Source organism: Mesoplodon densirostris, chromosome 19, assembly GCF_025265405.1.
Source record: "Mesoplodon densirostris isolate mMesDen1 chromosome 19, mMesDen1 primary haplotype, whole genome shotgun sequence".
Lineage (NCBI taxonomy): Eukaryota > Metazoa > Chordata > Mammalia > Artiodactyla > Ziphiidae > Mesoplodon > Mesoplodon densirostris.
This window is the reverse complement of record NC_082679.1, coordinates 8,439,578-8,466,324: the sequence shown is the minus strand read 5'-3', so window position 1 is coordinate 8,466,324 and position 26,747 is coordinate 8,439,578. Positions and strand designations below refer to the sequence as shown.

Sequence of the window (26,747 nt, the reverse complement as noted above, 5' to 3'; positions counted from 1 at the left end):
GGCCCAAAGCATACGCACTATAGATATCTAAACTCACCTTTTTGCTGCTTTATCACTGCTACCTTCCCGCTCCTAAAATGTAAGCTCTGTGAGGGGAGGGGCCTGCCCCTCCATCACTGTGTCCCCATCACGTGGACTGGGCATTGTCTGGCACAGCTACAGCAGGTGCTTGATAAATGCTGGCTGCATTAATGTATGAGGCTCCTCCAGGGCAGGGACTCAGTCACTGTGGCTTCTGGGAGCGGCAGGGGCTCAAAAGCCTTCGCTGGATCAACAGGCAGGGAAGCCAGAAGACAGCTGCTTAACAACCCAATTTAATAAGACATACAACTCAAAACGTACAAAAACAACCTAACAAAGGAGACCCAACAGGGCTGGAGGTGCCCGTCCCAACTAGCTGCCCACGCAGAGGGCCGATGCCAGCCCCTAGCTCGCCCTCCTCCTCCTACAGTTGGAAGGGCTCCACGGGCCACCTTGCCCTGATGGTGGGATCCACGTGGTCCTGAAGCCGGTGCCACTTCATGTGGGCATTCCGACTCTTGATCTTGCCAAACACCCTGAGGAGGCACCAGAGGACACAGGGGTCAGAGCAAGGGGAGGCGGGTAGCCCTGAGGGGGGCACCCCAGGGGGCTGAGGGCAGGCGGTGTGGGAGCATCCAAGGAAAGGGCGGTACCTCTCACACTCCCGGCAGGGAAAGAAGCCCTGGCCCTTCCTGCTCCCAGGCAGCTCAGGGGTCTGCTTCGAGCTGGTGTTTGGGCTGGAGTTGGGGATGGACTTCCTCCTGTAACTCTCAGTAGTCCTCTGTATTTCGGGGGTTGGACGGTGGCTGGGTTTCCTCCGAGGGCTACGAGTGACCTGCAGAGGGGGCAGAGATGATGAAAGGGTGCTGACCGCCCCACCGCCCTTCTAAGGGAGAAGCAGGTGTCCAGAGCGTCCAGATGTCGCGGGGTGCACCCCCCCACCGCCACCCAGCTTGGATGGGCACCGGGCATCCAGATCCGTGCTGAACTCCTGAAGCCCTACCCCGAGACCCTCTACCTTCGCTTCTGTCCTGTCTGCTTCATCCAGCTCTCTCTTGACCCTCTTTTCCGGCACTGGGGCTCGGCCGCAGTCAAACTGGACCCTCTTTTTCTGCGTGTAGTAGTACTCGACACACTGGGCTACTGTTTTTGTCTGGACCTAGTGGAGGAAGACAGAAGCCGGCTAAGGACAGTGCCTCAGGAGCAGCAGTGAGTATGGCCTTGACGCCCTAAATCCCCTCCCCATGGGGCCAGCCGCCACTTTTTGAAAGCCCTCCTGAAACGTCTCTCCCCTACGGCTTGGTATGCTCCTCTGCTACGGGGGACAGAGAATCACAAAGTCCTCCTGGGGATGAAGGAGTTCAGAGAGAAGCCACCAGAGTCAACACCGTCTAAGCTCTGCACGCTCTGAGCAACAAGGCTGGCCCAGGAAGGCTTCTCTCCAGGAAAACGCACACAAAGGTACACACGAGGACGCTCACTGTGACATCATGTGGAGCCACATGTCTACCGACTGGGACTAATTAAAGCAGAGTGTCCTTATGTGGTGGATACCTCATAGCCTTATGCGACAGCTAGGCAGAGCCCTCCAAAAAACTGAAGAGGAAGGAATACTTCCCAACTCAGTCTGTAAGTTCAACATTTCTCTGATACCAAAGCCAGACAAAGATATTACAAGGAAACAAGGCTACAGACCAATGTCCCTCATGAACATAGATGAAAAATTTTAAACAAAACTTTAATGAACAGAATCCAACTATATATATATATATATATATATATATATATATATATATATAAAGGACAATATACCATGACTAAGTGGAGCTCATCCCAGAAACGTGAAGTTGGTTTAACAATCTAAAATCAATGTAATTCATCATATTAAACTTAAGAAAGAGAAATCATATGAGCATCTTGATAGGTGCAGAAAAAGCATTTGATACAATCCAATGTCCATTCCTGTTGTAAACTCTCAGCAAACTAGGAATAGAAGGAACTTCTCTTCAACCTGATAAATGACACCTACAAAACCCCTACAGCTAACGGTCGAGTGGTTTCCCCTCAAATATCATGAACAAGACAAGGATTTCCACTCTCACCACTTCTACTCAATACTGTACTGGTGGTTCTAGAGTGCAAAAAGGCAAGAAAAAAAGTAAAGGCATCCAGGTTGGAAAGGAAGAAATAAAAGTGTCTTTATTTGCAGATGATATGACTGTCTGTGTAGAAAATTCAGTGGAATCCACAAAAAAGTTACCAAAACTAGTAAGTTAGTTTGGCAACATTTCAGAACACAAGATCAATATAAAAATCAATTTTATTTCTATACATACTAGCAACAAACCATTGGAAACTGAAATAAAAAAGAACTCTATAACATCATAAAAAACACAAGTACTGGGCTTCCCTGGTGGCACACTGGTTGAAAGTCCGCCTGCCGATGCAAGGGACACGAGTTCGTGCCCCGGTCCTGGAGGATCCCACGTGCCATGGAGCGGCGGGGCCCGTGAGCCATGGCCGCTGGGCCTGCGCGTCTGGAGCCTGTGCTCCGCGGCGGGAGAGGCCACAACGGTGAGAGGCCCGCGTACCGCAAAAAAGAAAAAACCCAACAAAAACAGAAAAATACCAAGCACTTAGGAATAAATCTGACAAAAAGTATGCAACAACTGTACACTAAAAACTTCAAAACATTGCTGAAAAATTAAAGATTGAAATAGAGAGATATACCCTGTTCACGAGTCAGAAGACTCAATATTGTTAAGGTAACAACTCTCCCCAGTTGACCTATAGAGTCAAAAACAGTACCAATCAAGTTCCTAGCAGGAATTTTTATTTTGAAATTGACAAGTTATTTCTAAAATTCATAGGGAAATAAAAAGGATCTAGAATACAAAAAATAACTTTGAAAAAGAATAACAAAGTTGAAGGACTAACATTTTCTGATTCCAAGACTTAGAATAAAGCTACAGTAATAAAGACAGTATGGGAATAGCTTAATAAAAGACAAACAGATCAGTGGAACAGAATACAGGGTCCAGAAGTAGATGCATATATATATGGCCAACTGATATTTAACAAAGGTACAAAAGCAACTGAGTGGAGAAAGTATGGTCTTTCCAACAAGAGGTATTGGAACAATAAATATCCATATGCAAAAAATGAACTCACCTCGCACCCCATACAAAAATAAACTTACAATGGATCATAAATCTAGAAATAAAACCTAAAACTATAAAACCTCCAGAAGAAAACATAGGGGAAAATCTTTGTGACTTTGGGTTAGGCAAAGATTTCTTAGATACAACACGAGAAGCACAGTCTATAAAAGAGAAACTAGTAAGTTATGCTTAAGCAAAATTAAAAACTTTTCTTCAAAAGACACTGTTAGGAGACTGACAAATTGCATATTGGGAGAAAATATTTCCAAAGCATGTATCTGGATAAAGGACTGGTGTTCAGAACAAAATAAGAACTCCTACAGCTCAATAAAAACACAGACACTGGGGCCTCCCTGGTGGCGCAGTGGTTGGGAGTCCGCCTGCCGATGCAGGGGATACGGGTTCGTGCCCCGGTCTGGGAGGATCCCATATGCCGCGGAGCGGCTGGGCCCGTGAGCCATGGCCGCTGGGCCTGCGCATCCGGAGCCTGTGCTCCGCAACGGGAGAGGCCACAACAGTGAGAGGCCCGCATACCGCAAAAAGAAAAAAAAACAAAAAACAAAAAAAAAAACACAGACACTCCAATAAAAACAGAGGCAAAAGATATGAACACACAGCTCACCAGAGAAGGTGCACATATAGCAAAAAAACACAAAGATGCTCAGCATCATTAGTCATTAGGAAAATGGAGTCAGATGCTACTGTACACTCATTAGAATGGCTAAAATTAAAGAGACTTAGCATACCAAGTGTCGACGAGGGTGTGGAGCAACTGGACCTTTCATAACCTGCTGGTGGGAATGGGAAGTGGTATAGCCACTTTGGAAAACAGTTTGGCAGTTTCTTAAAAAGTTAAACATACATCTACTATAAGTTACCCTCATTCCCCTCCTAGGTATTTATAATCCCACCCCCATCTCCGCAAAAAAAAAAGAACCCAGTACATGTCCGTACAAAGACTTGTACGTGAATGTTCAGAGCAGCTTTATCTGTAGTCATCAGTAACTGGAAACCGCCAACAGGTGGATGATTAAATGAACGGTGGTCCGTCCACACAGTGGTATACTCCTCAACAATAAAGGGATGAACTATGGGTACACACGACAATATGGATGAATCTCAAAATCATTAGGTTGAGTGTAAGAAGCCAGACAAAGCAGATCACATGCTGTATGATTATTCCATTTATATAAACCTCTAGAAAATGCAAACTAATTTAGAGTGACAGAAAGTAGACAAGAGTTGACTAGGGACCCGGGTGGCAGGAAGGAAGGGTTGCAAAGGGGCAGGAGGGAACTTTTGGGGGTGACAGATATTTTCATTATCTTGATCATGGTGGTGGTCTTACAAGTGTATAAATATGTCAAAAACATTAAATCTTACACTTCGATTATGTGCAATTTTGCGTACATCAAGTTAAAAAAAAGAGCAAAATAATCAGCAGGATATTAAGTATATGATGTCATCCTTCTTTGAGAAAGTGCATATAGGTGTGTAAAATCCGTATGGGCAGTAAATACCTGTCAGGTTATCAATCAGAAGTAGGATTGTGGGGAGGGGCCTGGAGGGCTTTATTTTGAACATGGGATTCATTTCTGTACTGTTTGGGGTTGTTCAAAGCAATGGCATTTCAGTTGTCAACTGTTCACAGCATGAGCAGAGTATCGCCCCTGACAGGCCCTGCAGTTCTAGCGCCTCGGCCGTGTGAAGGAGCCTTGTCTACACCAGCCTGCCATGTTCGTCTTACCATCTTGTGTATCAAGTAGAAGTCCTTCTTGTAGGCACAGAACGCCTTCTTAAAGAGCCTCTTCTCCATGGAGGTCCAGATGTCCGAACCTATTGGAGAAACAGCCAAGAGGAGGAAGGATGTTTCTCCTTCTGGGACCACAGCCACAGCTGAAGTGCAGACTCCCCTCCTTTTTCAGGCCACCGAGCGCCAATTATATGCCAAGATTTCTGCTAAGCCCCTTACTTGCTTTATCTCACACAATCCTCACAAAAACCTTAGCAGGTAGGGGCTATTACCATCCCCACTTGACAGGTGCAGCAACTTGAGGCTTCCTCTGGTTAAGAGACTTGCCAAGGGCAGGCGTGGGCCCCTGGTTGCCTGACTCCAACGCTGGAGTGCTCAGCTGCGGAACCTGAGCCCACCCCAACCTGGCACCCCCCTTCTGGCCAGGAAGAGCCCACGAGGGAACCAGTGGAAAGGGGAAGGTTGGATCCAACTAGAGAACAGCACCCACTGAGTCTCCCAGAGAGGACGGGCCCTTCTGGGAGGGCAGGTGCAGGCCCCAAGAGAACTCCGGGAGGCACATGCAGAGCTTGCCATGGAAACTGACTGGCTCTCAGGGGCCTCAGCCAGGCCAAAACCACGCGGGCAGCCACGCTCGTTACCTGTGTAGTGATAGTTGGCGAGAGGGTGAGTCCGTGGCTTCTGGGGTCCTCTCAGTAAGAGGGTCTCCAGGGCAACCTGGAACGAGAGGAGTGGTGGGCAACTCTCTGAGGGAGGGAAGGTGAGGCAGAGGCCCCCCTTCATTCTTTCATTCATTCAGAAAATATGTGCAGCCCTCCCTAAAGCCACCCCTACCCCAGGGCGACTCAAAGTGTGGTCGGTCTGTGGACTGGCCACCAGCAGTGAACCATTTGGGACACACTGCCTACAGCACTAAGCAGACTGTTGAGTGCAGCTGACGTTACCTTTTTCATAGCAAGATTTACTTGATGAGGAAACAGTGTGTGGACTTATTCTGGCACAAGCTCCTTATTTCTTCAGGGAGCAGCATTTGGAGTGGCACTGCCCCCGCCCTACCCCATTTCATGGTCCTCAGAGCACTAAACATTATCTATCACTTTTAAAAAATGTATTTCATGTGCTCACTCTCCTAAAATGTAAGCCCTGCAAAGAGAGGGTATTTGTCTTGCTCAACAGCGTAACCCAGGTCAGGACTCGCTATGCAATTTGCAGGACCCAGCGCAAAATGGAAACACGGGGCCCTGTGCTCAGAAACTATTAAGAATTTCAAGATGGTGGCAGCAGAGCATTCAACCAAGAATGGGCCCCTGAGCTGGTCCCAGCCTGATACCATGACATCACCAGGTATCGGGAGGACCCAGTAAACGTGTGCTGATTACTCTGCTGAGCACCCACCACGTGCCAGCCACTGCCTCTCAGCTTGAGAAAAAGCACCATGTAGCCCTGACTCTTGGGTCTCCAACTCGGGTGACGTGACTTCCTCTCCCACTACACACAGTTGGACTTCTTCATTTTCTAAACTTCAGAATTGTGAGGAGGGTCCTTGGAGGAGGCAGAGGCATTTCTGTTGCATCAGAGGTTTTCATACACCATTTTTAGTCAAAAAGTCAATGTTCAGTAAATAAACCAGATTAATGCAGGCCCTGAGTTGGTTCTGCTAGGCACCGCCTCCCCAGTGCTGCGCTGAGATGAGGTAACGCTGGAGGAACCCTGGTGCTCTGCTATCACCCCAGATAAATAACTGATCGAGCCCGTATGTGTGCATTTCCCCTACGTTCAAAAGGACACCACCAGTCCCAAAGCGACCAGGGAGAAGGGTGGGTGGCCAGCCTTTGGTTCTCGTGAGCTGCAAAGCCCCAAGTAGAAGGCACGTGTCTTGCGCCTAGAGCCCCTGGCCCTAAGAGAGCAGGGAGCTTCCCACAGCTCCTCTGAGCCCCCCCTCGCCTGCACCTCACCTGGATGTTGCCCTGGGCTTCATGCAGGCAGTGCAGAGCGAGCTCCAGGTTGGTGCCCCCGCCCGGCATCACGCTGGAGCAGGCCACGTTGCAGAGCTCAGTCACTGTTTCCAGCAGGCAGCCCGGCAGCGGGAAGGAGAGGAGACACAGGGTCAGCAAGTGCCAGAGAGGAAACCTCCCCAACAGCACAGATGGGGCGGGGGGCTCCTGTCACCATCTCCCTCACCTCTCTGTTACAAGCAGGCTGAGGTAAGGGAGGGACAAGGAGGACGGGCAGAAACCCTGCTCCTGGTACCTGCTCTGGATGGCCTGGCCAGCTACTGGGTGAGAGGAGAGGTGGGGCAAGGGACTGCAGCACAGCAAAGCAGTCCTGCGCTGAAGGCCAGCTCTGCCCACCCCACCCCCGCCTGGGGATCACTGCTTCTTGGTCAAGGTGAGAACTGGGAGGAGAAACCCCTTGGAGATGGAGGAGGGCCCTCAGGAACCTGGCCCCAAAGTCTCAGCCACCTCTATCCTGCGTCTTCGGGTTGGTCATCACATCTCCCCATGGCTTCCAGACCAGAGTAGCTACATGCTCGTCACTTCCAGCCAGTGATCTGTCCTGGAGCTCTGGGATCTCAGCCTGAAACCGGCTTCCTATGTTGATGTGTCTGAAATGAGGCCACACACACGGACATAAAACACATATGTGTGTGACCAAGATGGGAAATAAAAGAGAGATGTGCGGTGAGCCCTGCTCAGCAGGGCTGTGGAACCCACCCTTTGGCCATCTCTCAGACACAGGGAGTGCTCATCAGCCCAGTAGACACGCGCAGGTACTCCAGAGACCTCTTGAGGGATACTTCCTTCCTTCCTCCAATTTGCTTTATCGCCAGATTTCTGGCTTCAGGCGTTTGGGGTCTAGGACAGGGGAGGTATGTGCTGATACCTGGCATTCTTCTGTATCCAAGGTAACATCCAAGCTACAAAAGAGTATCTCACTGTGCCATCACCAATTCTATCTAGAACCCCAGGGTGCTGGGCATTCTGTCCGCAGAGATCCAACTATGGTATGTCTGGATAGAAGGAATAGTGGGGAAACACCTGGAAAAATCCACCACTTCTCTCCTAGAGAGGCTCTGCATCTAGACCTGACTTTCCCGTGATGAAGGCTCCCTTAAGAAAAACCGACACTGGAATGCAAGGAGGGTAAAAGCATCCCCACATTGGAAGGACCCTCAGGTTCTAAGTCTGTTCCAACTTACGGTTCAGTGCTGATCTTTGTGTTGTCCTTCACCACATAGATGCCAAAAGAGCCGTCCATGTGATCTGGAAAACACCCAAAGAAGAGCCTCAAGAAGACTGGCTACAACTGACCCATGAGGCCCTTTCTGCCTGCCTTTCCAGAGCAGCTAAAAGCAGGCTCTTCAAGATTGCATGGTATACACACACTACTGTATATAAAATAGATAATCAACAAGGACCTACTGTATAGCACAGGGAACTATACTCAATGCTCTGTAATAACCTATATGGGAAAAGAATCTAAAAAAGAATAGATATGTGAATATGTATAACAAAATCACTTTGCTGTATACCTGAAACTAACACATTGTAAATCAACTCTAATCCAATATAAAATTGAAAATTACAAAAAAAAGATTGCATGGTATGGAGTTTCCTCAAAAATTAAAAGTAGAACTACTATATCATGCAGCAAACCCACTTCTGGGTATTCATCCAAAAGAACTGCAGTCAAGACCTCAAAAAGATATCTGAACTCCCATGTTCACTCCAGCACTATTCATAATAGCCAAGATGTGGAAACAACCTAAATGTCCACTGACAGATGAGCACATAAAGGAAACGTGACATAAACATACAATGAAATACCATTTAGCCTTAAAAGGAAATTCTGAAATATGCAACAACATGGATGACCACTGAGGACATTATACTAAGTGACATAAGCCAGTCACAGAAAGAGAAATACTGCATGACTCCACTTATATAACGTATCTAAAGTAGTTGAATTCATATTGATAGAATCAAAGAGTGGAATAGGGGTTACCAGGGGTTGGGAGAGTGGGAAATGGGAGGTTACTAATCAATGGGCATAAAGTTTCAATTAATCAAGCTCTAGAAATCTGCTGCATAACATTGTACCTATAGTCAACAATACTGTATTGCACACTTAAATATTTGTTAAAAGGGTAGATCACAGATTACCTGTTCACATCACAATAAAATAAAATAAAAAGATTGCATGGAAGGGGGATAAGACTTCTGAAAAAGTAGAGTAAGGAACTCGGCAAAACAACAAATTTACTGACAAAAATCATTAAAAAAAAAAAAGAGAACAGTAAGCTAAAGTCTCTGCACGTTGTCCCAAAGGCATACAGCATTTTAAGAAATACTCATTCAAGAAAACCTACTAAATCTCGGGAAGAACAGTGAGAGTCTGTGGCACTGGAGCCATGGCCCACCCCCTTACCCACCTAGCCCCCAGCTCTTTGTAACGGAAGCTCTACCCAGGTAGGTGCAGCCAAGGAGATGGGGGCTGCTTCTTCCCCTGGCTCCCATGCTTAAAGAATCAAAGTAAGATAAAATAAAAATTTCTCATCAAAGAGAAAATGCCATCAAGAGATGGAAATTATTTTTTAAAAAGAAACATATGTGGACTTCCCTGGCGGTCCAGGAGTTAAGACTCCGCGTTTCCACTGCAGGGGGCATGGGTTTGATCCCTAGTCGAGGAACTAAGATCCTGCATGCTGTGCGATGCAGCCAAAAAAAAAAAAAAAGAGAACCAAATGGAAATAATTCAGGGGTTAAAAAAGTACAATAACCAAAATAAGGCTCAACTGTAGATCTGAACTGGCAGAAGAAACAATCAGCAAACCTGAAGATAGAACAATGGAGACTATGAAATCTGAAGAACAGAGAGAAAAAAATATAGGAAAGTGAAGAGAGCCTCAGAGAAATGTGAGATGTCATTAAATGCAACAATATATATGTAGTGGGAGTATCAGAAAGAGGGGAGAAAGGGACAGAATATTTAAAGTATTAATGGCTGAAAATTTCCCAAAGTGGATGAAAAACAATATGTATATCCAGCAAACTCTACAAACTCCAAGAAAGATTAAACACAAAGAGCTCTACATCCAGACATAACATAGGCAAAATGTGGAAAGCAAAAATAAAGATAAGATCTTGAAAGCAAAAAGGGAAAAACAATTTGTTACATACAAGGGCACCACAGTAAGATTAACAGCTAACTTCTTAACAAAACGATGTAGGTTAGAAGGCAATGGGATAATATATTCAAATTACTGAGAGTAAAAAAGTGTTAACCAAGTATCTTATATTCAGCAAAGTATCTTGCAAAAATGAAGGTAAAATAAAGACACTCCCAGATAAATAAAAACTGAGGATACCTGTTGCTGGCAGACCTGTCTTACAAGAAATATTAAAGGTGAAATGTTATTCAGCCCTACAAAAAGGAACAAAGTACTGATACGTACTGCAACGTGGATGAAACCTAAAAACATCATGCTAACTAAAAGAAGGCATTCATAAAGGACCACATACTGTATGATTCCTCTCCTATGAAATATGCAGAATAGCCAAATCGATTGAGACAAAGTAGATTAGTCGTTACCCATGGCTGGGGATGGGGAGGATGGAAAGGAGGGACTGCTAATAAGTACAGGGCTTCTTTTGGGGATGATGAAAATTTCTGAAAACTGATGGTAGTGATGGTTGCACAGCTCTGTGAATATACTAAAAACCACTGAATTATATACTTTAAAGGGATGAATTGCATGGTATGTGAATTATATATCCCTAATAAAAATAGATACTAAACAAAGTTCTTCAGATTGAAAGCAAATGACATCAGATGGTAACTTGAATCCAAACCAAAAAAAGCGAAGCGCTAGTAAATATGGGTAACTATAAAAATCAGTATGATTACGTATTTCTTTTCTTTTCTTAAGGGCTTTAAAAAATAACTGCATAAAACAATATGTATTGTGGGCCTCTAACATATAGAAATATAATATATGTGACAGTAACTGCACAAGGAGCACAGCTGCATTGGAGTAAAGGAATATCACCTCAGACAGTAACTCAAATCCACAAGAATAAATGAAGAGATCAGAAATGGTAAATAAGAAGGTTAATATAACAACCTCTATAAATCATGCTTGTTTTCCTTTATTCTCTCAGTGTTTTTACACGAAATAAAAGTATATAAAGCAATAAACATGACCAGTAAGGTATTACTGGGTCTCTCACATATAATAGCAAAAGAGTTAGAAGGAAGAGAGCTAGATAGGAGCAGCGTTTCTATATTTCATTGTTAATGAGTTATTACACATCCTAACAGATTCTGATAAGACATATATTTTAAGTCCTAGAGCAACCACTAAGAAATGACTAAGAAATAGTGAAAAATTAACGGAATGAAAATGTTACACTAGAAAATACTCACTTAATACAAAAGAGAGCAGGAAAGGAGGAACAGAGGGAGAAAAAGACATGTAACGTATAGAAAATAAAAAGCAAACTGGCAGATGTAAATCCAACCATATCAATATAACATTAAACAAGAATGGATTAAACAAACCAATCAAAAGGCAGAGTTTATAAGACTGAATAAAAAACACAGGATCCGGGCTTCCCTGGTGGTGCAGTGGTTGAGAGTCCGCCTGCCGATGCAGGGGACACGGGTTCGTGCCCCGATCCCGGAAGATCCCACATGCCGCGGAGCGGCTGGGCCCGCGAGCCATGGCCGCGGAGCCTGTGTGTCCGGAGCCTGTGCTCCGCAACGGGAGAGGCCACAGCAGTGAGAGGCCCGCGTACAGCAAAAAAAAAAACAAAAAAACACAGGATCCAACGAATGGTGTCTAGAGGTAACATGCTTTATTTTCAAAGACACAAATAGGCTGAAAGTAAAAGAAGAGAAAAATATATACCAAGCAAACAACAACCAAAAAAGAGAATGGAATGGCTATACTAATGTCAGGCACATTAGACTTTAAAACAAAACAATATTACTGAGATAATGATAAAATTATTGTAATAACGACAAATGATGTCACAATCACATCATAATGATAAAAGGTCAAGCCGTGAGGAAGATGTGACAATTACAAACATATACACACCTAAAAACAGACCCCCAAAATACACCAAGCAACAAACGACAGAACTGAAGGATGAAATAAACCATTAAAAAATAATAGTTGGAGGGCTTCCCTGGTGGAGCAATGGTTGAGAGTCCGCCTGCCGATGCAGGGGACACGGGTTCGTGCCCCGGTATGGGAAGATCCCACACGCCGCGGAGTGGCTGGGCCCGTGAGCCATGGCCGCTGAGCCTGCACGTCCGGAGCCTGTGCTCCGCAACGGGCGAGGCCACAAACAGTGAGAGGCCCACGTACCACAAAACAAACAAACAAACAACCCACAATGAGCTACCACTTTACACCCACTAGGATGGGTGTAATAAAAAAGACAGCTAAGAAGTGTTAGCAAGGATGTGGAGAAACTGGAACTTTCATACAATGCTGGTGGAAATTTAAAATGACCCGGTCATTTTGGAAAACAGTCTGGCAGTAACTTAAGCGGTTAGACATAGTTACCCTTTGACCCAGCAATTCCACTCTGAGTTATATACGCAAGAGAAATGAAGACTTATGTCCAACAAAAACTTACACATAAATGTTCTTAACAGCACTATTTGCAATAGCCAAAGGACGAAAACAACCCAAATGCTCGTCAACTGATGAATGGATAAATAAAATGTTGTCTCTCAGAGAATGGAATATCATTCATCCATAAAAAGAAATGAAGCACTGATGCATACTACAACATGAACCTTGACAACATTATTCTAAGTGAACAAACTAGACACAGAATGTCACGTATTGTATGATTCCAATTACATGAAATGTCCAGAATAGGGAGACCCATAGAAAAAGTAGGTTGGTAGACTGGGGGTTGCCCAGGGCTGAGGAGTTGGGGGCTACAGGGCCTGTGTGTAACCACTCATGGATATAATCTTCTGGGGTGATGAAAATGCTCTAGAATTAGATTGTGGGATGGGTGTACAATCCTAAGAATACACTAAAAAATCACTGTACACTTTAAGTGGGTGATTCATATGGCATGTGAATTATATCTCAATAAAGCTGTTTAAACAATTACTCGAAAGGGCAGGCAGAAGGGTGGTTAGGCTAAATGGCGTCTATTTTCTTTCTGGCTACAAAGTTATAAGCACCTAGAAGGCTGCTGGTCCCAGATGGTCCTGGGATAGTTCTGAACAGCAACGGGACCCCCAGACCAGACCCAGGCGAAGGCCAGAGAGAATGGCTGGACCAAATTCTACAGGGGGCGGGGGTCTGGCCCCCCGCAGGCCCATCATGGGGTGATCAAGCTCACTCACCAAGCATGGCGCTGATGAGCCTGTCGGGACAGGCCCGGGCAGATGTGGAACAGAGAGTGTTGAAATACAGCCCAGAGCCCTCCCGGATGGGGCTGAGCATCGGGGGCGGCGTGTAGGGAGGGCACTGGGACAGTCCCTTCAGGAGGCTGTCCACCAGGAACACGGGCGAGCGCAGGCAGCTCTGGCGGCATCCTCCCGGGCCCGGCTCCCCAGACACGGAGGGCAGAGGAGGGATGAGCAGTGCCTTGGGCCGGGGGAGCTTCTTCCGCTTCCTGTGTTGGCTGCTCTCCTTGCTGTCTCTCTCTTTCCCGTCCTTCTCCTGTCCCTGGAGAAGAAGAGACTTCAGAACCACGGGGGTCACCTGAGGCCACCGGCCCCACAGCTCAGACCTCAAGATGGCCTGAGAGTGGGAAAGGGTACTGACCAGCCAGACGCACACCCAGCATGGCCGCGCCCAGAGTCCTCAGCACAGGAAGCCGGGCAGGGCCACCACGCCTGAGCCAGACTCCAGACCCTAAGCCGGGTGACATTTGACGCTGGGGCCTTCTCAGGCACCCACACCCCGCAAGGAGAGGCCCTCACTCAGACCATTTTGGAAACTCACGTCCGTTGTTAAAGTGACTGGCACTTAAAGTGTGGGGGCCAGACGGATGCAACAGCATGACAAAAGGAAAACCTGTTGCCCTCAAAATGACAGCAGCTCCTGCGAGACAAACAGTGGGCTCCATGCACCCCGTACCCGAGTCCATCATGAACGTCTCCAGGTGGGGCCTTCCAGCACAGGCTGAAGAGACAACGGCTTGACCTTGCTACACTCTCTCTTACCTCCATGCAATCTCCTCTCCTCTCTGCCCATCTTACCCCTCCTCATCCTCCAGCTCTCAGCTGCAACGCCCCCTTCCTCAGGCAGGGTCTCTGGTGCTCCCGGGGCTCCCACAGCTCCCTCTCCCAGCCTGGCTCGTGCTGGGTCGTCAGTGTCCGGGGATGGGTCTATCTACTCCGCTGGGCTGGGAGCCCCAGGAGACGGGGGGCAGGCCTGTTGTGGTCGCTGCAGTGTCCCCAGCCCTGGCCAGCAAAGGGCTAGACACAAAGGAAATTCACTGGAGGTTGCATGGATGAATGAACACGCAAATCAAGCTCTTCTGGAGTCAGGATTTGGGGGCTTTTCTCACAGCTCCCACTGGCAGCTGGAAAGCAGCTGGAAGGAAGTGCACCCACCTTGCTCCCCGGGGGATGGTTCGCTGGAGCCACAGGCACCGACACAGGGACCACCAAAGGGGCTGCGGTCATGTTGTCCAAGGACTTCCTGGCTCCCGGGGAACTCTGCCTGTCCCCCTCCAGCCTCAGCACCTGTCTTGGTGGCTTGCAAAACTCCATGCCACACACCTACACACAGAGAAGAGCCAGCCCTTTAAGAGACACAGTAGGTAGGGAGCAAGGGGCCCCTCCAGAGCAGCACAGCCCTGACTCCCGGCCCCCAGCCAGGCTCCCCGCAGGAGGACGGCTCCATCCTGAGATGAATGCCCCTTCACCTGCGGCTCCTGCTTCCCTCGAGGTGACGGCCACTGGTCGCTGTGAAAACACATGTGGCTGCTCAGCCCTCTCTCTGTATAAAACATCTGGCTGCAATTCTTGCAGACGTAAGTGCTCCTTGGCTCTGCCCAGTCTGTGGGACCACCATTGTGCTGGTTCCTGTGGGGAAGAAAGGGAGAATGGGACTCCGTCCCCAAACACTGATCCTCTGACAGACAGCTTTGGACGAACCCTAAAGAAATGGAGATGATGCCCCCGATTCTCCGTGGCCTGGTGCTCACCCCTTCAGGAGTGAAGCATCCAGAGCTCACTCACCCAGGGCCAGCACATCAAAGCCACCAGAGGACTCCCGAGGGGCTTCTGAACTTACCAGCCACCCGCCATGTTCTCCTCCTTCATTGGGTGGGGGAGCCGGTAGATATTTCCACCCTGAAGACGAAAATACATCTGAGCCAACATATCAGAAATGAGATGCAAGAGTGAAAACTATAAGACTTGGAAGAAAACACAGGTATAATTCTTGGTGACCCTGGAGTAAGCAGTGGTTTCTTGGATGACTCCAAAACCAAACAAAAGACATACGTACTGGACTTCATCAAAACTTACAACTTCTGTGCTTCAAAGGACATCATCAAGAAGTGAAAAGACAGAATAAGAGAAAAAAGTTGCAAATCGTGTATCTGATAAGGGACTATGTATATTTATGTATCTGTGATACATAATGAACTCTCACAGCTCAAAAATAAAATCACAACCCAATTTAAAAATGGGCAAAGACTCTGAATAGACACTTATCCAAAGAGGATATACAAATGGCCATTAAAAGATGCTCAGGATTATTAGCCATCGGGGAAATGCAAATTAAACCATAATGAGATTATCATTTCCCACCCACTAAGGTGAACCAACTGGACAATAACAAGTGTTGGTGAGGATGCAGAGAAACTGGAGGCCTCATACACTCTGGGTAGGGATATAAAACAGCACAGCTTTTTGGAAAAGTCTGGCACTTTCTCCAATAGAATTACCCTATAGCCCAGCAATTCCCCCTCCAAGGTATTTCCCAAGAGAAATGAAAACATATGTCTAAATAATAATCTGTACACAAGTGTTCATAGCAGCGTTATCACAATGGCCAAGAAGGGAAAAGAACCCAAATATCTATCAGCTGATGAAAGGATAAATAAAATATGGTGTATCCATACAACGGACAAGTTACCAGCGATAAAAAGGACTGAAGTTCTGACCCATGCTACAGCACAGAGGAACTCTGAGAACATCATGTGAAGTGAAAGAAGCAAAAGACACAAAAGGCCACGCAGCGTTATGATTCCAATCACATGAAGTGTCCAGAATGGGCAAATCCATGGAGACAGTAGGTAGATGCATGGTTGCCAGGGGCTGGGAGGGATGGAGAGATTGCGGGTGACAAACAAGGGTGTGGGGTTTCATTTTGCAGTGATGAAAGTGTTTTGGCAAAAGTGGCGATGGGTGCATGACCTCGTATACAGACTAAAAACCACTTATGGTGCACTTCAAAATGGCGAATTAGAAGGCATGTGAATATTAAAGCTGTTAAAAAAAAAGAGAGAGGAGGAGGTAGCTGTGGTGCGACAGGAAGGATGCTGGACCTCGGAACATCACGAAGAGACGTGGCCCAGCTCTCTGCGCCCAGGACCTCGTGGGCACGATGTGGGAGGACCCAAGCTGCTCCAAAAGGGCGGACCAGTGCCAGGCCTGCAGTAGGGGCCAAGTCGGACTTGTGGACCTGTGATTCACAACCAGAATAGACACAGCATTTCACGTACAAATATCAAGGGCAAAGGAGCTCTGCCTTTACATTCTCTGAAGAAGTGAAGGAGGCAAATCCAAAAGGAAGCAAAAGGCAGAAAGAAAGCAAATAGAAAAAGTTTAGTGAAGAAACATGACGCAAAGTGTCTCTGACAACTCTAAAGCCCTGTTCTGTTTTGTGTGTGTGTGTTGCAGGGCGGAGCGTGATGGGAGGAACCATCACTCCTCTGGACTTTCATTCCCCCCTCTGTAAACAAACTGAATCTGAGGATTTGCTGAGGTTAAACACAGTGCCTGGACAAGTCAGAAACACGGACACAGGTAAGGACGAGACTCTGCCCCCAGCATGGTCAGGTCCCGTGAGAGGGCCCTGGTACCTGGATCCTGTTGAGTATCATCAGCTTGGACTTGGAGTCCCAGGGGGGATCCGCTGGAGGCCCGGCCGACGACGAGAAGGAGGCCATGGCTACCTGGCTTGCAGAAGCCGCACAGCACATATCCATTTTCACCTTCTCCTTCCGGAAGCCTGGAAAGCGCTGGGCCCTGGAGTTGCCAGAGAAGAGCCTGTAGCCTCCGACCCGGGAGCAGGCCGGTCCCTCTTCACCTTTTGTGGCCCCGGAAGCCGTGCCATTCTCAGCCTGGTCCTGCGTCCCTGGGAGGTGGGATCTGGATGGCTCCTTCCCTCCTAACTGGGTCTGACGCAGGCCCCCGTGGGAGATGTCCCCCATGTACAAGGTCCCTTTCGAGGATCTCAACTGCTTGGTCAGAGAGGAGATGTCTGGTTTCCAAGGAGGGTCCAGGGACGATGCTGTGAGGGCAGGTGGAGCAGCAGCCACTTTTGGTCTTCCCTTTGTGTCCTGGCTCACGCTGCTGGGGGAGGCCTCTGTGGGGAAAGCGGGTGTGGATTTTCTCCTGTGGGCTAGGGATCCCTCTGGATCAGGGTTCACGGGGCCAGCGTGGAGAGAGTCAACAGTGGGCGCCATAGGTGGGGGCTGCTGCGGCCACGGCCCCTGCAGTGACTTCAGGGCAACTTGCTTGCCGTCGGGTGTGGGAAGCTGGGAGGAGGCGGCGGCCACGTGATTGTGGGAGAAGATCCGCTGGGACTTGGTGATCATCTGGAACACCTGCATCTGCTCGTGGCTCATCAGAGACTCCTGAGACTTCAGGAACAGCTGCCGGAAGAGCGGCGTGGCATCTGACGGGAGGCCACTGGACTTCTGGCCGTCCTGGGGGCCAGGCTCACCAGGGTTCTGCCATGAGGAGTCGTCGCAGTCGAACTTGCTCTTCTTGGAAGCCCAGGAGTCGTCTTCCCCGCTGGTGCTGGCATATCTGGGGTCACCAGAGGCCTCCCCCGGTGCCCTCAGGAGCGTGGGAGGGAAGGGCGGTGTGTCATCCAGACCGGTGCCCCGGCTGGATGAGGGCTCCCCCGCAGGGGAGTCGCTGCTGAGCCCGGGGCCAGGCTCGGAGCCCTCCCGGGACGGCACTGCAGAGGGCTTGTGGACGACAAACATACTGTTTCCTTTGCTCTTAGGGCAGCCCGACAGGTTTCGCAGCCACTGGAAACTGTGACTTGATGGCTGGGAACTGGCGGGGACCGTCTGGCCACGGAACAGAGGCAGGCAGGCGGGCAGGGGAGCGCCCTCGGGCCAGCCCTCCAGGGATGATGGGGGCTGGAGCAGCGGCAGCTCCGGCTCGGCTGTGTCGGGGCCGCTGTTCTCCGCTGCCCGCGACTGGACGGCTGTGAACACATCCGTGGCAGGCTCCTTCCGTGGGGGCCGGGGATCCTCGGGAACCTCAGTGCCCAGGGCTCCTGGGGCTGCCGGAGTGCTGGCTGGGCCACAGAAGGAGGACCCTGACGAGCGCAGAGAGGAACAGGCCGTGTTCCTCCCTTTGCTGCTGTCTGAAGGCCCTCCTGGGGCTGGCCCGGGAGAAGGGATCTTCTGACAGACGATGCTGCTCACGATACAGCGCAGGAGGTCTCGGTTGGGCAAGAGGGAGCTGGGGGATGGGGCTTCCGGGGGCACCAGGGACCACAGGCTTGCGGGTGCGGGCTGGCTGGCCACCTCGTGCGCATGGGGTGAGTTCCCGCAGGGGTCCTCCTCCGGGGGGGCCTCCTTGAGGATGCACAGGCCGTGCTGGACCTCGTAGTGCCGGCGCAGGGAGCGGTAGTCGCAGTAGCTCTTGCTGCAGCCCTGCTCAATGCACACAAAGGGTTTGGTCTTCTGGTGGGTGAGCATGTGCCCGGTCCTGGAATCACATGAGGAGAAAGTTAGTGGGTGTCTCGGCGTGGGTCACCCACTGCAGGAACCCAGGCGTGTCCCCAGGGGGCAGCAGCATCGCAACTCAGAAACTGTGCTCAGACCCTATGAGGAAAGACCCCTGCTACGGCCAAAGCCGTCTGGAAGGGGGAGCTCTTGCCCTCACCCCTAAGCAAACCCCTAATCTGAGATTAAAAACATCAGTGGGAGCCAAGTCAGAGTTCCCCAAAGTGGGTTCCTAAGGAACACCAGTCTCCAGAGTTGCTCCCTGAGGACTTGGGCTCAGCTGGCAAAGAAGTTTGGAAAAAACACTCTTTACTTCTTGGAGGTTCATAGTAGCAAACTGAAAAGCCACAGAGCAGATAGAGAGATCTGTTGAACTTTCCATGTCTCTCAAACTTATTTGCCCACAAAACCATTTTTTTAAATAGACCCTTTTAGCATCCCCGAGAACCAGAGAACCAGAGTTCTGAGAACGCACTTGTGGAAATGCTAACTTGGGGATGATCCTTCCTTGAACAAAGGAGTCTTTGCCTTCCCACAGGAGTCCTCTAGACAGCTACCTCGGAGCCCCACAGCAACAACAACAAAAAGCCAAATGTGCCTATAATTTCTACAAATATAAAAGAATGCAAGTATGTATTATATTTACATCATACTTATACCTGCATTAATATATTATACATATAAACAAATGGGTAAATCACCCTCTGGGTTCCCAACAATCCTACTCCGGATGGTTCTAATCAATGGGACCCAGTAAATAATGAAACCCTTTCCCAAACGTGGACCCTTGGCCTCCATCTGAGGGAAGCAGCAGAGAGGGCATCCGGAGACCCACTTTCTAGCCCTAACTGTTACCAGCTTGTGACAGGAGTAAATCATTTCCCATCCTTAATGGGGAGAGGGGAGAGGATACAATAAAAGTGGGATTCATCGAAGCCTCAGTAAAGGCTGGGCGAGCTGTAAAAATGCAAGGGATCGTCCTCTCCCACTTACGAGTCTCTCAGTTTGAAAGTCTGTCTCTCCTCCCTCGGCAGCAAGAAAAACTTATCATTTCTAAGACATGAAGAACAAACGGAATTCTGCTCCTCTTACACTGAGCTTGCTTTTTAAAGTCAAGTTTTAAAAAAAAATCGAGTTAATAAAAGGGGGAATTAAAAAAGGAAAAAAGAGAGTGAACACTGCATTGCCACTTTCTAGAAACAGGCATTTCAGAACCCCTCACGCCCTGGTGTTATCCCAACATATATTCCTCATGGAGTGCATATCTGTTCTGCTCAGCACCTACCAGGGACTCTGAAACTTTCTCTACAGAGTTAGCCCAACTCCCTCCATGAAAAAATTGCCTCTGGAGTGTGTTTTTAAAGCACACAGGTCCTGTCTGCAAATCGCAGCGGCGCTCTCCTCACTGGAGTGAATCTGGAGGCTGGGGAGGGCGGGCTGTGTAGGCCCTGCCCCCCCCAAACACTGGCCGTGGGAGGAGCACAGGTCGCACACACCTGGGACACCCGATGGTGGGGGGCGGTGCAGGTGGATGGGAGGGGATGCAAAAGAACCAGGAGCACACCCAGCCCCCAGCAGCCCCCTGAACAGACGTCCCGACCAGACTCCTACATACAGGTGGTCCTGACGCTTAAAGGCCTTGCTGCAGATTTTGCACACGTGTCTCCTCTCCTGGCTGTGCGTCAGGTAGTGCTTGCTGAGAGAACTGGCGCTGCTGAACACCTTCCCGCAGAGGCTGCAGTCCAGGAGTGGCTTCTGAGGGGACCTGTGCTGCCGCTTTCCTCTCCTTGTGCTCCCAGATGTGGCCCTGCCTCCTTTGTTAGCCTCTTTGGGCACCTTGAGCACGCCTAGCCCCAGGTCTAGACAGAGGGAGAAAGCACACGTTATGACAGCCGGGGACATCGGAGCCCGGGCGGAAGCACTCTACCACCCTCGGACCAACTTCAGCAGCTGAGTCCAACTCAGGGAGTTGGCCGAGAACCCCAACTTCAGCAGCTTCACTCGCAGAGAAGACCAGGCTTAGCACCAGGTGAGGGGGAGAAGGGACCCTGGTCAGGCCACACCTCCAGGGCAGCACCCAATCTTGAAGCCACACTTGGGGGGTAAGGGAGGGGACAGCAACAGTCTGAGAGCTTCCAGGACAGAGTGACTGGACAGGCAGGACTTCATGACGGTACCATCAACAGCACACTTGCAAGTGCAATCCAGAAATGCACAATGCAAAACCTTAGAAAAGTTTAAGTCCTTTCTCCCAGCCAATTCCACTCTGGGTTTTTTAATTAAGGAATTTAACGCAGATCTGTACAAATTAACGGAGATCTCGCAGTGAACTGCAAGCGAGTTAACTGTAGCATTGTTTTTCCTGGTGAAATGTGAGAAACCACCTAATAACTGACACGAGGGCAGGTGGGTGACTGCATTCTGGTCTCAATGGTCTATGGCGCAGGCATTTAAGATACAACTGTAGGAAAATATCCGATGACGTGAAAGGATGTTCATGCCGTACCACTAAGTGCTGTGCCACTTACAAGAGGATTGTTGAAAAACGGAATGATCTAGTCTTTAAAAGGGAAAAATAAATTTGAATACAAACAAACAGAATGGGATTGATTGGTAGTATCATGGATCAACTTAATTTTCCTTTCCCTGTATATCTGAATTTTTCATGTTTCTGTATTCCTTGGGTAAATGATAAAAGGTATTTCCACGAATCACGTCATCAGAGGAACAGGTGAAGAGGCTGGGAACGTCCATGTGGGAGAGGGAGATGTCTTCAAGTAGCTGAAGGGCCAGGATGTGGAGGAGGGAGCACATTGCTTGTGTCTTGCTACAAGGGGCAGAGCTAGATTTGATGAATAAAAGGTAAAGGGAGGGACTTCCCTGGTGGCGCAGTGATTAAGAATCCGCCTGCCAATGCAAGGGACATGGGTTCAAGCCCTGGTCCAGGAAGATCCCACATGCTGCGGAGCAGCAAAGCCCGTGCGCCACAACTACTGAGCCTGCGCTCTAGAGCCCACGAGCCACAACTACTGAAGCCCACGCACCCAGAGCCCGTGCTCCGCAAGAGAAGCCACCTCAATGAGAAGCCCGTGAACCGCAATGAAAAGTAGCCCCCGCTTGCCGCAACTAGAGAAAGCCCACATGCAGCAACAAAGACCCAACGCAGCCAAGAATAAATAAATAAATTTATATTAAAAAGATGTATAAAAAAAAGTATAGGGAAGCTGATTTTAAATGACTAGAAACATAAGGATACAAGACCTAAGAACTCTGCAGGCTTGCTGCTGTGTTCCCAGCTCCTGGGATTCCCATTCTTGTACTCGTAGGCACACAGTAACTGTTGGATGGATGAATCCTGGAAGATTTTTCTACCCCTTAAGATGGATTAGACTGCCTCACGGGACAGCAAGTTTAGAAACTGCCCTTCATCTAGGATGCAGCAGAGCCTGGACCCAAGAATCCAACAGGTCAGGGCGTGGATACTGCACTAAAGGACCCCAAATGCTAATTCTCTGTGGCTGAGACATAGCTTGAGAGACACAGCAGAAAGGAACCTCGACTCTCATCCCAACTCTGTCTCTGGCCATTTGTCACTTAACCTGTCTGGTCTACATCTTCTTCATATGAAAAGCTGCTGTGTCGAGTGGTCGAATGATTCTAACAGTTTAAATGAGGGAAAATAGGACTCCCATGTGGGAAAGTCCTTGCCTTGCTAACTTACTTTAAAATGTTCATTAGAGGACTTCCCTGGTGGCACAGTGGATAAGACTCCGTGCTCCCAATGCAGGGGGCCCGGGTTCGATTCCTGGTCAGGGAACTAGATCCCATATGCATGTGGCAACTAAGAGTTCGCATGCCACAACTAAGGAGCCCGCCTGCCGCAACTAACACCTGGTGCAACCAAATAAATAAATAATAATAATTTTTTTTTTAAAAGATGAGTATTTAAAATAAATAAATAAAATAAAGTAAAATAAAATAAAATGCTCATTAGGACCTCCCTGGTGGCACAGTGGTTAAGAATCCGCCTGCCAATGCAGGGGACACGGGTTCGAGCCCTGGTCCGGGAAGATCCCACATGCCGCGGAGCAACTAAGCCCGTGCGCGACAACTACTGAGCCTGTACTCTACAGCCCGCGAGCCACAACTACTGAGCCCACGTGCCACAATTACCGAAGCCCGTGCACCCAGAGCCCATGCTCTGCAACGAGAAGGCACCGCGATGAAGAGCCCGCGCACCGCAAAGAAGAGTAGCCCCAGCTCGCCACAAATAGAGAAAGCCCGCGTGCAGCAACGAAGACCCAACACAGCCTAAATAAATAAACGGAAGTTTTTCTCTAAAAATAAATAAATAAATAAAATGCTTATTAAAGCAACTGTTAAACTAGAAAACAAAATGTGGTTTCAAAAAAATTGGCAGGGACACTGAAAAACAGGCACATTGAGTCACTGGCCCGGGAAGCCACTTGCTCTTCCCAGAAAGCATGTGCACAAGCTCTAAAACTGTGTGTGTTCTCCGACCAGCAAGCCTACAGGGAGGAATATGTGCGAAGAACTCATCCAAGAGAAAAGTCAATGGAAAAGTTATTCACAGATCCACTGTAACAGTCTATCAGGCAAGAATATGGTCCGACAATACAATGGAATAACCATTACAATGACAACCGAATAGTCTACCTTCATATAAGAAAGCAGACTCACTAAGTTTTAGAAACTTCAAATGAATTAGACACTTAATACATCTCTGCAAAACCATGTGTACCCTAGTGGCCTCACCTACGTTTTTTAAAAATCCACGTGTGGGAGCCATGGTGGGGATTTTTCTTGTTATTACTTTTCTTTATTTTCTAAGTTTTCTATATAAATATATATTACTTTTCTAATTAAAAAATATAAGCATATCCATTTGTATGAATCTGAATTTAAGTTAGAGAAGTGTAAAGAGTTAAAATTTAACATTCAGTGGATTTTTTAAAACAAGGTAACCAAAAAAAAAAAATCCTCAAGTTTAAAACAAATTAGGAAAAATTGAACTAGATTAATGCTTTGTAACATTCGCTGGGGGGCACAGACCCATATGAAAATCTGGTGAAATACCACAGTTTCTCTGCCCAGCAAAACGCACACGTACTCACCCTAGCAGCATTTTTAGGTAATTTCTGTGGTTCAGGTTGAGAACCTTAATTACTGTAGCCAGGCCTGGCCCAGCACCTGCAATACCAAGGATGTCCTTGGTTTCTAGGATTTCACATTTAGCCATGGTTCCAACATGGGGACAAGGCTAACGGCTTGTCTACATTGTGTGGAGTGCGGGCCTCGGCAGTCTTTCATTCTAGCGAGTATGCAGGACATTTCTTGAGCTGCTGATCCCAATTAACACTGACATTTGTTCTGCAGGGCTGTTCCGGATGTGGCCTTCCACGCGTGTGGTGTGATTATAAATATGAAGGAGCTCTAAGTCAACTCGTCTAAGCAACTTACCCAAGAACCCATGAAGTGGGTTAAAAACAAAAATCAAATTTATCCTATGGCGGAAGTCTGAAGGTAAACCAAAAGGTGATGTAACCAAGGTCTCTGACTGTTCCACTGGTTCTCCCTTTGCTCCTCCGCTGCGGAAGAGAAAGACTTAGAACTGCATCAGTGGACTGTGGGAAGGTATTCTAACAGTACTGGTAAAAATCACGACCACCTGTCCAGTGCTTCCCAGCCCGCAAAGTGCTTTCACTTTCATTTCTTCTTTTGCTTCTTACTGCTGTCACTCTGGGGGGAAGCAGAGTGGGTATTACTGTCCCCCACTTTACACATGGAGACAATGAGGCGTAGGGAGGTTAGACAGCCAAGGAGCGGGTGGACAGGATACTGGGTCATCCTGGACACGCGAAAGGAGCCTCTGAGATGTGGTGATGGATGGGAAAGTGTCCCATCAACTCAAAGGTCTGTCCACACCACACACGAGATTAGGATACCCCCAAACCTCCAAGTTTCTCAAGGTTATTCCCCAGGATCAGTGTTCAGTTCCCTTGACTAGGAAGTTGGGAACAATTTCCAAGTAGGAAAAAAGTGACCGTTCCCTATTTGCCTGTGGAAGAGAAAAATGTTCTTAACCATTCCGGGTACACTCAACCCCTCACCAGCCACAGGAATTCTCAAACAGCCTGCCAGGCCGGGGACCCGGGTGGACAGCCTCACCTTGTAAGGCAGTCTGAGATTCTGGCTCTGCATACTCCACCAGCAGCTTCATGGAGTCACTGTCCTTCCCTGAATACACGCACAGGGCATCCAAGTTGTCCTCCAGCATCTCGCTGGGCGCGTCAGGCATCAGGAGGCTGGGGTCCAGGTCCAAGCGGCTCAGGCCGTCGTACAGCAGGTCTTGTGAGCCAGGCCCCAGATCCCGGTTGAGGGTGTCGCTGCATTTGAGCGCCTGGCTCTCGGGAAACGAAGGGAGGTGCATTTTGGATGGAAGGGTGCCCTTGTCCCCCAGGCTGCACTGGTCCATGGCTCTCCACTACCAGGTCTCAGCCAAGAGCTACTCTCTAGACAAGGAGTCAGGGAGGAGAGAGCTCTTGGTGGTGTTTATTTCCTGAGAATGAACGAGGAGGAATCACAATTATGAGATGGCAACACACATGGTGGATAGAGTGTGGACTTAGAATTCAAACAGACCTGTCTGGGGGTTTGTTCTCGGCCACTTAGCAGCCACATGACCTTGGGCAAGTCACTTAAGTTCCATGAGCCCTAGTTTCCTCATCTGTAAACTGAGCGTAAGAGTACCTCCATCATAAGATTGTTGTAAGGAAAAAGCAACCTAAATGTCCATCAACAGAGGAATGGATAAAGAAGATGTGGTACATATATACAATGGAATATTACTCAGCAATAAAAGAGAACAAAATAATGCCATTTGCAGCAACATGGATGGACCTAGAGATTGTCATACTGAGTGAAGTAAGTCAGACACAGAAAGACAAATATCATATGATATCACTTATATGTGGAATCTAAAAAAAGGGGGGATACAAATGAACTTATTTATAACACGGAAGTAGAGTCATGGATGTAGAAAACAAATTTATGTTTACCAGGGGATGGTGGGGGGAAGGGATAAATTGTGAGATTGGGATTGACATACACACTACTATATATAAAACAGATAACTAATAAGAACCTACTGTATAGTACAGGTAACTCTACTCAATACTCTGTAATGGCCTATATGGGAAACGAATCTCAAAAAAAAGAGTTGATATATGTATATGTATAACTGATTCACTTTGCTGTACACCTGAAACTAACACAACATTGTAAATCAACTATACCCCTATAAAAATTTTTTAAAAAAAGATTGTTGTAAGGAATAAATGAAAGGATTTTGGCAACATGGTGGACTAAACTGACCTCTTTCTCCAACTATAAACACATAGAGATATGAGAAAAGACCATTTTTAATACAGAGTCAAGCTCAAGAGACAGGTAAGACCCCAAGTGCCAGCAACAATGAGGAAACTCAAAGCCACAGGTGCGAGCACAAGTTGGCCCAAGGGGAAAGTCAGACTCCAATACAGGGCCTGGAACTGTCATCCAATATGGTGGCCACCAGTCACATGTGGTGATGACACACTTGAAACGTGGCCCCGAATTGAGACCTGCTGTGAGTGTCAAATACACTGGATTTGGAAGACTTAGTACCCAAAATAATTCATTTTCATATTGATTACATGTTGAAATGATAATATTTTGGATCTACTGGCTTAAATGTAATATGTTATTAAAATTAATTTCATCTACCTCTTTATTTTTTAATGTGGCTATTTGCAAATTTTAAATTATATACATGGCTCATATTAT

At 47.9% G+C, this 26,747-nt stretch overlaps 1 protein-coding gene across 1 annotated transcript; it reads right to left on the bottom strand.

The window, feature by feature from the left end:
* Positions 1-445: 445 nt before the first annotated feature.
* ZNF541 (zinc finger protein 541) lies at positions 446-25,398 on the bottom strand. The gene is made up of 15 exons (XM_060085137.1): positions 25,092-25,398; positions 20,518-20,761; positions 17,016-18,885; positions 15,218-15,276; positions 14,847-15,006; positions 14,527-14,700; positions 13,315-13,639; positions 8,135-8,198; positions 7,398-7,540; positions 6,891-6,994; positions 5,577-5,652; positions 4,930-5,018; positions 1,040-1,180; positions 675-856; positions 446-557 (listed from the first exon to the last, which is right to left on the bottom strand). The coding sequence occupies exons 1-15, from the start codon at positions 25,396-25,398 to the stop codon at positions 446-448; spliced, it is 4,050 nt and encodes a 1,349-aa protein (XP_059941120.1).
* Positions 25,399-26,747: the final 1,349 nt, after the last annotated feature.

Coding starts and splice junctions, on each gene's coding strand:
- ZNF541 (XM_060085137.1), bottom strand. CDS start 25,398: ATGGACCAGTGCAGCCTGGGGGACAAGGGCACCCTTCCATCCAAAATG. Junction 20,762..25,091: donor ATCTCAGACTGCCTTACAAG/GTGAGGCTGTCC, acceptor CCCTCTGTCTAG/ACCTGGGGCTAGGCGTGCTC. Junction 1,181..4,929: donor TCTACTTGATACACAAGATG/GTAAGACGAACA, acceptor TTCCTCCACTAG/GTCCAGACAAAAACAGTAGC.